The sequence below is a fragment of the Symphodus melops genome (genome assembly GCF_947650265.1).
Source record: "Symphodus melops genome assembly, chromosome: 5".
NCBI lineage: Eukaryota > Metazoa > Chordata > Actinopteri > Labriformes > Labridae > Symphodus > Symphodus melops.
In genome coordinates, this window is record NC_136695.1 from 16,250,720 (window position 1) to 16,264,884 (window position 14,165).

At 40.3% G+C, this 14,165-nt stretch overlaps 1 protein-coding gene across 6 annotated transcripts in view; it reads right to left on the reverse strand.

The window, feature by feature from the left end:
• The window catches only part of LOC306824711 (focal adhesion kinase 1-like), a 55,720-nt gene that overhangs the window by 18,634 nt on the left and 22,921 nt on the right, over positions 1-14,165 (reverse strand). For 3 of the 6 annotated variants that reach the window (XM_079344981.1, XM_079344977.1, XM_079344982.1), the window contains 15 exons: positions 13,886-13,963; positions 13,090-13,197; positions 12,362-12,479; positions 11,956-11,986; positions 11,502-11,572; positions 11,027-11,044; positions 10,271-10,327; positions 8,481-8,501; positions 6,930-7,027; positions 6,471-6,555; positions 6,283-6,383; positions 5,989-6,104; positions 5,715-5,815; positions 5,455-5,544; positions 5,087-5,291 (listed from right to left, as the gene is read on the reverse strand). In XM_079344981.1, the coding sequence (XP_079201107.1) occupies positions 5,087-5,291; positions 5,455-5,544; positions 5,715-5,815; positions 5,989-6,104; positions 6,283-6,383; positions 6,471-6,555; positions 6,930-7,027; positions 8,481-8,501; positions 10,271-10,327; positions 11,027-11,044; positions 11,502-11,572; positions 11,956-11,986; positions 12,362-12,479; positions 13,090-13,197; positions 13,886-13,963 (1,298 nt within the window). The remainder of the gene's footprint in view (positions 1-5,086; positions 5,292-5,454; positions 5,545-5,714; positions 5,816-5,988; positions 6,105-6,282; positions 6,384-6,470; positions 6,556-6,929; positions 7,028-8,480; positions 8,502-10,270; positions 10,328-11,026; positions 11,045-11,501; positions 11,573-11,955; positions 11,987-12,361; positions 12,480-13,089; positions 13,198-13,885; positions 13,964-14,165) is intronic. The other 3 variants (XM_079344978.1, XM_079344979.1, XM_079344980.1) reach the window with 3 other exon arrangements.

The window sequence follows — 14,165 nt, forward strand, 5'->3', positions numbered from 1 at the left end:
AAAAGTCTTTCACATCACATGGACTTCAGCATCAGGACAACACGATCCGAGAAGCACGAGTGCTCCTAGCTTAAGCCAGGAGTGTTAAGAGCTGCTAGGATTTTTCCTTTCTTCTATTCCCTCTCTCTCTCTCCCTCCCTCTCTCTGGAAATCTGGAGCTCCTGGCAGCTGCCCATTTTGCGCACACACACACACACACACACACACACACACACACACACACACACACACACACACACACACACACACACACACACACACACACACACACACACACACACACACACACACACACACACACACACACACACACACACACACACACACACACACACACACACACACACACACACACACACACACACACACACACACACACACACACACACACACACACACACACACTAATGTAAGTCCATCATCTAGAAAAAAAATCTAATAGAAGCTGAGATCTGCATATTTGGCCGGAGAGACCTATAATTGATATTATGATATAAAAGGCAGCCAGACTGATTTAAACCAAACTGTATGACCTTATATGGTATAACGTTCCTCTATTAATAGCCAGGGACCAGAGTTAACATGGTCAATATTGACTTGGTTTCCAAGGCACTGGCTGAGGTTTTTTTTCTTCTTTCAACGCAAACCCATAACAGCCAATTAAAAATATATGTTCTTAATTATGTCAGATTAGCGCTCAACACAGGTCACATGTGTTTTTTTTCCACCCTGGCTTTGCAGCCCATAAAAGCCTAAAACCACATACGCTCTAAACATGTGTCAAAGCGATGAGAAGAGATGCAGGATGCTGAGGTCAGTGCATGTTTGGAGCCACAGCAGAAAAAGTGAAAGCAGGACACAACACGGAGGGGAGAGAGGTCAGGAGGAGAAGATGAATAAAACAGAGGAGGTTTAAAGGAGGAAAGAGGAGAATCAGGAGCAGAGAGAGGTAAGCTGACCAGAGGAACGTTGGAAGAGGAATGGTGGTGGAATTTAAGGTGTGAGTCATGCTGGTTTTGAGCAAACCTATAAAACCACGGGAGTTCAATACATGCTCTTATTTTCCTGTTTCTGTGTGCGAGAGGGAGAAGGGCAACGAGAGAATGTGCATGTTGAAGGAAACACTGATGGCATGTCCCTGTGCTGCTGAAACCTGCTGCCTGGACAGTGTGTGCAGAAATGTATGATTAAAACACGTGACTTTTTTAAACTCACTGACATGGAGTTATCTGTATGTTTTGTTTTAGTTAATGGGCTAAATGGGCTGGTCAACACAGATTCAAACTTTGAATGTGTATAAGAGATGTTATTGATAATATTACAATGTGAGGTATCTGGTTTCATATTAATGTAAAGTACAGAGCAGTGAGTTGTCACTAGTCATGATGGTGTTCGAATTTACATGGTTCAATTTAAAACTGCTTCAAATGTTTAAATGCAAAAGCACACATCTCAAAAACTGGAGCACCACTAGAGCTGAAACGATTCCTCGAATAACTCGAATAATTCGATTACAAAAATTCATCGAGGAATTTTCGCTGCCTCGAGGCTTCGTTAAGTTTGTTTTTATTTGCGTCATCAAAACTTTGGTATGAGTATAAAACACGTTTAATGTAGCTGCAGCTACCTGCTCCTCTCTCTTACACACAGACACTTCAACACACACACGCGCGCACACGCGGCGTGCCCCTTTTAACTTTTAGTCAGCACACAGTTGATCCGTGATCCATACGACCCAGTCGGGAACACGTGATCCGGTCAAACGGTCGGCTTTTCTCCGTTCACTCTCTCCGTGTCTGCAGCTAACATAACAAGCAACGTCCTCACAGTCTCTGTCATAGACACGTCTATGGTCTCTGTAGTCTCAGCTAACATAACGATAGCAACGTCCTCACAGTCTCTGTCATAGACGCGTCTATGGTCTCTGTAGTCTGTGAGCGTGCTGAATGTAAGCGCTGCCGGAGCAGACAGAGATACACAATATACAGGCTGATTATATGAAATGTCTAATATCTTCAAAGCTAAATCAAGACAGAACTTGTTTGTGGAATAATAATTTAGCAAATATATATTTAAAGTTTCTCAATTTCCTTATCTGACATAATGATTGATTCTGTGATTGATTCAACAGAACATAATGCTTTCTCAATTAAATGTATTGTAACAGATGTGTAGGCTACACAAAACAGTATTTTCTATTTCAGCCATTAAAACGTGTTTGGCCTGTATTTTTAGTTTATCTGCCGCCTTGACCAATGAATCCAAAAGTTTATTTGGGACCCTGTCAGTAATATGGTGAGTGTCAGCAGCTGTAGAGCAGAGGTGGTTGGTTGTAACAAGCAGGCGTTTCCATGGTCACTGCAAAGAAGCAGGTTTGTAGGGACGACCCAAGACGAGTTAAACCTTAATTAAGCAAAAGTATGATTTATTCGATTAATCGACGGGATATTCGATAGAATACTCGATTACTAAAATATTCGATAGCTGCAGCTCTAAGCACCACTATAACTGATTGCAGGCGCCGAGGTGTTCTGGTGTCTCATCCGTTTCCGACTCAGTTGCATCTTAAAAGATTGTGAAAGTGGGTGTGAATTTCTTTTAATTTTCAATGGAAATATCCAGCGCAGAGTTTCAGTTTGTTAGTTATGCTTTTCCCGTCATCTTAAACTCACACTAACAGCGGGCACAGAGGTGATGCTGACAGATCGCTTCCAAAAAACTTCAGGTCTGATCACGCCTGCGTGATTTAGCATTGATGAGTCATGGTTGCTGGGAAAAGCTTGTTCCCGACGCTACATCTACTTTGCCCTTCAAAAGAAAGAGTGCTTATACTCTTTCAATACCACAATGTTCTTCAGTTTTCTATTGATACTTCAGTTCTTTTAGGAGTTTGAAGGAGACCTCGAGATTGAAGCCTCCGACCTGACAGAGCATCTTTAAATCATTACTGAGCATGAACATGTCATCTCGTTTCATTGAAGCAGTTTGTGTCAAAGCATGTTCAGTGAAAAAGATCATCTGTGTGCTTGTCATATCATTATGCCTGTTAGGACCCTATTATTAGTGTTTATTATAATCACAGAGTAATCCTACAATTTCTCACATAAATCATAAAACCTGTCAGGTTCCCTGACTTGAGCTCTTTCTGTAGATTTTTTTAGAGAGATTGTGTTTTCCCCTCCTTACTCGGCTCTTAATTATACACGACACTGTCCTCTTGGATTCTCAGGATTCATATCAAAAGGCGTATATGGTCATGTAACTCCAGAGTGAATCTCTCAGCACAAACACTGAATTGTCTCGCCCAGCTAATAATTCGACATTGTATGATTCATGAATAGGTTGGATCCCTTGTTGATACACTCTGGGATTACTCAGACCGTTTTGAAATAGAGTAGAGTGTCGTCTGGCTCTCCTTTATCTGATCACAACATGCCCGGGTTTTTGTCTCTGTCTCCTGGCAAGACAGTGATGTATCATCCAGCACGGAGGTGTGACGGAGATACCTCACTTAATCTATCTCAGCAATCTTCGCCGCCTGGTTGCCATGCCAACCATAATGTCATCAGCCTAAACAGGATGAACGGTGGTATCTGAAAGGCTTTTGGGACATTTTGTTTTGGCTGAGTACTCCTGAGTGATGACGTTGAGGTCAAATCTGAAGGCGTTTATCATTTTGACAAACTATTTTAATACTTTCTATAAAACTGGAAAAAAAGTGCAGAATTCTACATACATGTGTTAAACATCCAATAGAGATGTGTACAATGAGCATGCTCCAATTAAAGCCCAAAATTCTGCCAAGCTCAAATACCGAAAGGCTGAACTGTGTACCAGACTGCTGCAAAGAAAACATGGGCAAACTGTAATAATCTGCATGTTTGGGATGTAATATTTACAAAGTGAAAATGAACACTGTTATCTGTAGAATTGATTTTGGAGTTACACCAATACACTGCTTATGGCAGCTGTCGTCTCGACACACAGGAAATTATTTCTCCACTGCATCCTTGAAAAAGTCTTCCTGACAAGACACCAAAATGATCGTGCTGAATAACAGGAAATGTCCCCTCATCTGTGTTTCATTAGTCCCTCTGCTTGTCTGCCTGTGTTTAATAGTCTACATATGTTTCTGTCATGAGCCAAAGAGTTTGATTCCTGAATGTTTAGGAATTATTCAAGGTCTTCATCTATCTTAATCAGTCATGGTAATCAAAGCAAATAAAGAAGCAGACTGAGAGCGACACCTGCTGTTCGGACGGGGCGGTGCAAAGAACGGTGAAAACACTGATTGTGGCTCATTCCTTTCCCCAAACTTGTACAAGAAGAAAAGGTTCAAATTAAGATGGATCGACATTAAAGTGATCAAATCAGAATAACATTTTTAGACAAGAGGAAGAAGAAGGGAAAGTCATAAAAAAAAAATCCAGCATAAGAGACAGAAATGAAACTAAACTAAAAGGTCTTTGCTTTTGACCTTGAGATAAAACAGATAGAAAGACAACATTATTAACACCTTTTCAAGGATAGAGCAGATCAAGGCTGATCACTGTTATCCACTTCTTAAAGGTATAATATGCTTCATTTTAAACATTCATAGAGCATATATCAAATATATCCGAACTAAATGTTTTGTTGAGGGAGGATTTCCTCAAAAGAGGAGTAAAGTCAAACTCTGCCTGGGTTTGTTGTTCCCGTCTCTGTTCTAGCTTTTGGGATGACACTCCTTCAGTTTGTTAACATGTCACTCAGAGGCCAAAAGATTTTTCTTCAAACAAAATAAACATTTCATTTGGTGTAAAATAGTTTAAAGAAATAACTCAATTAACGGTTGGCTGAATATCAGGACAGAGATCAGGCTAAATGAGGGGATGAGAAGAAGGGGAGCGGTGCTATGAGGGAGTTTATGTTGGTATGAGAGACTGGTGCTCATGTGTGACATCGACAAGATAAAAAAAATAAAAAAATCACATATTCCACCTTTAAAATCTCCTCATGACACTGAGTGCAAAATCCCTCAAACCCACAGAGAAACACAAAGATACACACACACACCAATGTGCTCAGCCCACACTCCATTTAGTACCTTAGCTGTGTTTTGAGTTCGGTGAAGCGTGGCCTCTTGCTGGGGTCATACGACCAACACTTTGTCATCAAGCTGTAGAGAGTGGGAGGGCACTGAGGGGGCATGGCCAGTCGCTCGCCGTTTTCTATCCTGCCGATGACATCGTTGTTCTTCACACCCTGGAATGGCTTGACGCCAAACATTAAGATCTCCCACATACAGACGCCTTTGAAAAGAGAGAAAAACAGAAACACTCAATCACTATGCCACAGCCACCTACTGGCTCCTAAACGCTGCAGAGGCAGAAAGTGAGAACTTTCTTCAAACTGAATACAGTTACCATTCTGTATCAATAAGTAAGGGAAAAGACAGTTTAGATGTTAACTTACCAAACATCCAGACGTCACTGGCTGTGGTGAATCGCCTGAAGTTTATGGACTCAGGGGCCATCCATTTAATAGGAAGTTTACCTTTAGATGCTGAAAAAACAGGAAACAAGAGAGCTGTGTTACACTCAGTTCATGTCAGTCCAATAATAATACAAATAATAATAATCAAAATAATAAAGCTGCAACAGATGAAAGAGATATCAGGAGATGGTGAAGTTTGTATTTATGCGCTCACCTTGCAGATACAGTGTAATGATTACCTTTGTAATAAGAACTGTCTTCCATGTAGCGAGACAACCCAAAGTCCCCGAGCTTTACACAGTCGGCTGTAGACACCAGCACGTTCCTCGCTGCGATGTCCCTGAACAAGATCATGCACTAAAATGACTATTGACTGAACGACTGTGAACTGATAAGTTGACTTGACACATTTCACATGACATTCATGAATTGACTGCTCTAATGTAGCTTTCAACCTATTATTATTTACAAAATCGTGCATATTCGGGGGGTTTTTTTTCCTCCAATGCATACCTGTGTACGAAGCGTTTGCTCTCCAGATATGCAAGGGCCGTGCTGAGCTGATATGAGTACAAGATGAGCGAGGCCAAGTCCAGACTGTACTTCCTCACCTGGAGAAATGACCGTAACTGTGGGGAAGACCAGAAAAAAAAATCACAGACAGGGAAGTGTGAGAAAGTGACAATATTGACGGTGAAAAAAAAAAAAAAGAAAAGAAAAGAAAAATGTTAAGTCTGCTTAATAACCACATAAATGTAAATTTAGTGGTTCTGTAAAAGATGAGACAAAACCTCATTAGAGTCTTACCTCTCCAAGTGTGCAGAGCTCCATGATGATCCAGACCGGGTTCTCAGTGATGACTCCCATCAGTTTCACAATGTGAGGGTGGTCAAACTGCCGCATGGTTACTATGGAGAAAAGAAGAAAGTCTTTCGAAGAATGAACCTCTGTGAAAGGTGCAGGTAACATCTGAGACGCACACAGCGGGAACTTACAAGCTTCTTGGAGAAACTTTTCCCTGACGCTGTCTGACGTGGAGTTCTTACACGTCTTCACGGCCACAGACAGTGCCGGGTTCTCCTGCATGAAACACATCCAAAACAGTAAGCACTAACAGAAGCATCCACATAGAGCACACGCACTGTCTGAAGGACATCAATCCATCTGCTATAACCATGAGAAGTTCTTCTTTTTGTGTAGTGTAGCTTTAAAGTTATTTTATATGGAGATTCACAGATTTAAACCTGAACATGTAAAAGAATGATCCTACAAAATGACCTTGTTTGAGTAAAATAGTTTCAAGCTTCAGACTGTCTATTGGTTTGCATTTTTCCCAGGAAGACGATAACAAAGTCAAATAGACATTTTTTACATTCAGATTGAGGTTTAAAACTTGTCGCATCTTAACATGTTTGAAAAGCTCACATCAGTAAGAAAAAAAAAAGAAGACATACCGGACTGATGTAGACTCCTTGATGGACATCTCCAAACTGACCCTCACCTATGCAGCGTCCCAACTCAATACAGTCTCGCTGGATCTCGTAGTCCCGCGCTACAAACACAAGACACACAAACACATGAACACAAACACAAATGGACTCACACAAAAAAAAAAAACAGACGGCCAGGCATCGAGATCATAAACAAACACTTCCTTATCATGCCTTGTAATTAACAAGCTTGTCAGAGTCCTTTCCGCTTTAGTTATCTCAGCAAATGTGTCCAAGTTTCTCTTTTTAAAGAGCTCTGGAAACATTTCAGAGCCAACCTAAGGGCGTACAGCGAGCAAAAGATTTTTTGTAGCAGTCAGTATCTTGAAACTGGACGAAGCAATCACATTAAATGATCCAGATTTTCCAGATCAGTGGAGTTAATGCAACCTCAGGCTCTGACAAGATTGGCTGTACAGTATGGCAATCAGCATAGCTCAATGTCAACAGCATGCAGCAACAGCATCAGCAAACCACAGCTAGACATGCCATGTGACACAGACACATAACAGCCATGACAGTGTATCTATGAACATGAAGTACAACAGTGAATCAAATGTTATATGGATAAAGTCAGGTAGGTTTTACACAGTGAGATATAACCATCAATCCATTCATTGAATGTATTCGTAAAGAAGCTTTGAGTGATGCACAAATGCATGGTTCAATTTAATGTTAAGAAAAACAGGAATTCAAAAGTTCTGTGAATTCGTGGCTGTTGAGAAGCTGCTGGTTTGCTTTGTCTGAAAGGCATGAAACTGTTGACCTGACTTTGTCCATGTAATCAGCACGTGAATAAAAGCAAACGTGGCACAATAGGACAGCAGAAAACTGCAGATCTCCAACTTGGTGAAATATCCTTCACACATGTTTAGAACACATATTTTAAGTTTAGAGAGCACTATACTGGGCGATGGGGCTGCAGCATACGTTCATAAAAAAAGAGGCTGTAATTATTGCCTTCATGCTCCGCCTTTAAACGCTGTCAATGTATCCTGAAGTCGATCATTATGGTTCAACAATACAGAAGGACTGCCCTGTTTGTTGATACTTTGGGTTTAAGATAGGACAGTATGTACAGTATAAATATATAAGTATATATTTGCTGCATGTGTAACCATTTAAAGCCTTCAGTATTGCTGTGCTTCTTTCCACAGCACACAGTTGTAAAAGGGGATCATACAGTACAGAAAAGCCTTTCAGTTGCTGCCCTGGGCAGTTTATGTTTCTTTATCACGATGAAAACCTTTTTCCATCGATAACATTCAAAACACACACAAATATCACTATCTAACTCATGGGCCTCGGTTTTGAAACTCCCATCAATACAGCCCCTAAAACGGGCAGCACATCAAACATCAACAGGAGGAAGGGATCAAATCACCAGGGTACAGAAACAGAAATTAACTCAGAATTTAGTTTGAAGTTGCAGGCAAACATAAAATAAGGGTCAAGACAACCAAATCAAAGTGCCATCACAAAACAACCAGTCTCATGGTACGTTCCAATCATTACCTTGATCTAGTCCATAGTATTCTAGGAAAACAGGTTAGTGATAGGAGACAGAAATAACTAGCTGTGAGTACAGAGATCCATCTTTTGCTGCAGTCTTTTTCTTTTTTTCCTACAATAGACTGGACACTAATGCAGGTAGGATGAGGGACATGTCTAAAGAAAGTTAATTGTTGTTGAATGCGAGCAAAAAGACAGTTACCCAAAAATGTTTTCATGATGCAATCTAAACAGAAGAATTAACCTTTTTTTCTGCTTTGACATGAGAGCAGGACTGACAAGTGTCAAAACATTGAAGCTGCTCAATCCAGAGATCAAATCTGAACAGACCATAGCTAGCTATCTTATAGGAATGTATTCTTAGACTATATGAACACTATCTTTACATTCTGTAATTACCATTATGCAACATGACTAGTGAACAGCACAGATTGATTGGGTTTCTCTTTCTGGGTTTCTGGAGATATATTGTATCTCTGCAACAGTTTAGTTTACTGTGTGTCTCTGTGTTCACACCTTCAAGCTCTGCTGCATTATTCAATGATGGTAAGAAAGCAAAGCCATGTTGAAATTTGTTTGCATGAAACAACATTTGCTTACCATACCTAGGCAACATTCGGAGGTGATTTAAATGGGTAATTATGTCAGTAAACAGTCTTCAACTTAGCGTCCATGCTGCATTATCATGACATAGTATATGTTAAGGTGAAATGACCCATCTGAACTGCCTTTAAATGCTGCCTGTGTAGCACCACAACTTAGCGACGCGGTGAGCTTAACAGCTTTTCTTCACATGCAGAGCAGTCACTACTCGGCAGAGACAGTCTTAGAGTCAGTGAAACCTTTTGCTTTGAAAGTTATTACTTTTGATGGCAGTTAGCAGAATATGAAGTTACTGTAATAAAAACATTGGACCCAAATGACATGTCAAAGTAGACTCCATTTAATCTTGTGACAACTGAAACAAACAGAGGGCAGGTCTATAAATATACAAAGAGCTTGATGTGCTTTAAGCAGTTTCCGCTTTGAATAAGACTTGTGCATGCGACCCTGGAATACATAGGTCAATCAGGAAAAATGCATTAATAATTAGTTATCACCATTTTGTTTTGACAGGCTTTTTTTATTTTTTTTTAATGAAGCAATCCAGAAGGAGATGATGATTTGTTGTAATCTGAACAGATTTGCAATCAGGCCTGAAATATCCTCAGAACCTCTGTTGTACAGTGATTACTGTTTAGTAATAAATAACACACTGTTATATATGGTTAGAGGTTAGAGGTATGCTCTGTCTGACATGTTTTAAAAGTGATGGTGTTAACCTTTAAATTGATATATGAGTCATATGAGTGAGAAAACTATTATCTCAGGCGACTTGAATACGATTTTTAATGATCTGGTTTCAGGGCTGAATAACTCGCTAACCGCGCTCACACAGATTGTTAAGATAAGACCAGAACAAATGAGAGCTCTAATATATTTCTTAAAGTAACATAAAAGTTGAACAAAAGAGAAGAATAATACCATTACACAGAAACGTCTGCTCGTCTGAACCTAGCTCAACTCCAGTCACACCATTAAAGACTCACATCTATCATCCCTGTCAGTACACACACGCACACACATTCATTCTTCCAAACAGTCTGTCATCTTTGTTTCATCACCTTACAAACTTTCTTGTCTGAACCCACACGGTCAAGCGATCACACAGTGTGCTACACATGACTTTCTGTCACTCTGTCAGCTGCCCGTTATGTTTTAGCACCAGTGTGTGTGTGTGTATGTCTACTTACTTGAAGGCATGGTATAGGTGTCCTCCTCATCTATGATCTCTGCATAGTCGTCAGTTTCTTCAGAGAAAAACAAAGAGGGGAGGTAAAAAGAACATTCAGTCTCGGTCAGGCTGGTGACATGCAAAAGAATGAAAAAAAAACAAAAAAAAAAAGAAGAGTTGACAACACGCTCCCTTCTTAAAACTTTCATAGAACCAGTTGAGCTTTCAGGGAAACGTTCAGTTTACTGAAATTAAGCTTTGAGGCAACACTCAAGCCCAGATCTTAATGCTGAATGCTTAGACCCCCCCCCCCCACTACCAATATGACAATGACGCTTTTAAAATCTTAAAAATATTTCAGAACACACAATAACGACAAAGTCAACAAAAATAAATGAACAACAAAAGATTATTAGACGGAAGTACCTTTCCAAAAGCCCGTCACCATACCCAATCCTAAACACGCGCACGCCAATTTAAATGTTCGTGTACAATAAAACAGCTTCACATAAGGGCACAACAGGGAGAGAAACAGAGAGAGGGAAGAGGAAGGGGAGGGATGGAAAGGTTTTGTTCTTTCCACAGAAAACAGGTTGAGTCATGGATCATGCTGAAGAGGAAACCGGCTGATACGGAGAGAGATAGTTCACACACACACACACACTCACTCACTCACTCACACACTCGCGTACAGTATCACTAAATGTAGAAACACACAGTAGGAATATCACTGAGTTACTTATTTAGGACGTTTAACAGAAAGAATGTTGTTTACCATCGCCACTAGTGTGACCTGCAGGAGCCACACGCAGCATGAAAAACACACACACACACACACACACATACATACATACATACACACACACACAGAGAAGGAGAATATAGAGTTAATATTTCTGTAAAAACAACAAATGAGGTCACATATATTTTTTTAAGAACGGCTTCATTTGGTGTCCTTTTTATTTAATTCTACATAGCCACAAGTTAGTCAGCGGTCAGTAGACAGTCAGGGCAGAGTGACTAAAGCTCTCCATGGGGACATCTGGTCAGACAAGGACTCTTCACTGCACACACAGATGAGGCTTTATAGAGGAAAAAAAGGCACGCACACACACACACGCATATCTCTTTACACCCTTTATCTAACTGGTAGCGGTCACTGTCCTTCATGACATTTAGAGCTGCAGGCTGAGAGCCAGATTAAAGAGGGGAAGTGGAGAAACAGACAAGAGAGGGACAGAGAATTTTACCCGAGACGCAGACAGCTCTGGTTCGTACTCCATCCATTCGTTTTTCCATCCGCCTCTCATGATTTGAAACTCTGAAGAGGAGAAAAGAAATTTACTCTTCGTTCACATTCTGACGATGAAGTAAAGATCGTAGTGGAAGAACAAGAAATAAAAGATGTCAAACAATAAAATATGAAAGCAAAAATGAAAGTCTACACGTAGAACAGAATACGGGCATTTCTAAGACTTCAAATATCTTGATCTTGATTAAAGCCGGTTAACTCTAAATTCTTACTATTTCTGTCGGGGAAAAAATAAATAAATCACATTTTAATTTAAAAAACAATACATCAAGAAAAAAAAAATCAAAGCATGACCACAAAGTCGATTACAACTGAATTTGCTCGCAGGGAAGAAAGCTTTCATTTTTCTCACTCAGTTAAGAAGTGAAACAAAAAGAAGTGTGCTGACTTACTTGGGGATGGAAGGCAGAGCTCTGTCACCCTCTGCACAGAAAAAATGAACACATGAATCAAAGACTGGCGCCACTTCATGTGGGTGCCACATCACTGTAAACCATTGCTTTGCAGCCATTGTTATTTTTAGAGGAGACTAGCTTAACACTGCCGGGCTGGTTATTCAAAGTTACAGGCTTAAAGCTTCAACAGCTTCATTCAGACTTGACTTCTGTGAGACAGATGGATGACAGTCATTTCAACTCATTCCAGTATTTATAGTTTCATTCTCTGTGTCGTGTGACTGTTACGACCCAAACAACACATCAAACATTTGGATGCACACACCCATACCCATAATAATGTGGTGAATAGAACCCACTTAATGGAAAATAAAAAACAGGTGAGAGCAGCTGTGAGGCTTACCTTTGTGGACTCTGACGATGAAAGAGTGAGTCGCTGAGGAGACGAGCCGACAGTAACCGTCAATCAAGTCAGCCATGTTTTCTGCCGTTGTCAGCAATGCCGTGGTGACTGTGAGTGGCTAGACACACACACAGAAACACACACACACACACACACAAGGATGACTGTAAGATTAGGACAGAGAGTTGCTTCACAGTGACACAATGACAGCTTTATTAGGGATACCATCTTCTAGCAGAGCACATACAGAGACGCACACAGACAGATACTCCAGCACACACGCGTTTCCACTTGTAAGGCCTGCTGTGAACATACACACACTCACTCTCGACAGACACACTCACGCTGACACTCGTGCAGATGGCTACACCCCGCCTTCACCCTTCAGTGTTGCCTCCCTCTTTCCTAATATCACTTCCTGTTTTTACTACATGTACAATTGGATATGCCTGATGTCTTTAAAAGGTAACAAAAATTCAATCAACATCTGCTCATGGCGTACAAATACGATTGTTTAAATATGATTGGAGTAAAAGAACGGAGCAGCGGCTTTAACTAGCTTCACTTCATGTGAATCAGTGGTTTAATCGAAAAGCAAAAAAGAAAAGTTGTGTGTGTGTGTGTGTGTGTGTGTGTGTGTGTGTGTGTGTGTGTGTGTGTGTGTGTGTGTGTGTGTGTGTGTGTGTGTGTGTGTGTGTGTGTGTGTGTGTGTGTGTGTGTTTTGTCACCTCTGGAGCTCCTGCTACGTTGAGCTGCAGCATGCCTTTCCTGTCTTTCTCCTCCAGTGCAGAGTATTGGATGGACTGAACCTGGTTAAAGTTAGCTAAGTGTGTGGGCTGCAGAGACAGACACAAAGAGAAAGACATGTCATTTTATGCCTTTACCCTGCTCAGTGAAAAATGTCTAACCATTCACCACTGAAGCAAAAACACACAGGTTTGAGACGAATGTTTCCCATAGTTAGACACTTGTCTATTTCTATTTTTTATAGTATTTATAGTAAACAACAGTAGCCATACTTTGTAAACACTTGGGAATAAATAATAAAGTTATTAAGTTTTTTGAAGGCTAAATAGGATGAGGTCTGATTTATTTATATTCAAAGACCAACCAACTCATTACTGACACTCTGATTGGTAGCCTGTCTCATTAAGTTAAAATTTAATTACTCAATTCTAAGCGCTGCAGCTGTTTTTATTCCCTAATCAGATCAGCTGGGACATATGGCTGTCAACAAGATGCTCTATGAAAAAGACGACATGTCAACAAGCATTTCTGTACTCATTTCATCTTAGGCAAATCAAGAGAAAAATTAGTCTAGGGGCAAACTAGTAGATGATGGTAGAGTGGGTGGACGTTATGGCCTTCAAAATAAAAGCCTATAATTTTCAATAAATTATTCTTAAGAATATATATAATCAGAGAGTCGTATAATAGTTGAAAGTAGGAGAAATTTGAAAGCACTACCATTAGCCTGTTCACAAAATTCAACCCTGTGCACGAGTCGTCAGTGTGCATACTCACCGTTGAGCCCTTATCTGTGAGGTAGCTGATTCCTTCCTCTGGTCCGATAGCTAACTCGACTGATATTACCCAACTAGACTGAAGGGAGAAAGGAACAGATGGAAGGGAAAAAAACATCACATTTCATTACATCGTCTGCTTTAGTAAACAAATATTGCACAAGCAGGAATGTCAATATCATAAAACTATTCTCATCTGTTTTCACTTCTGTTGACATTCAAATCTTTCTGGGACAGATGATGTTTTGAATACTTTAGTAGATAGACAATGTAATACAAAT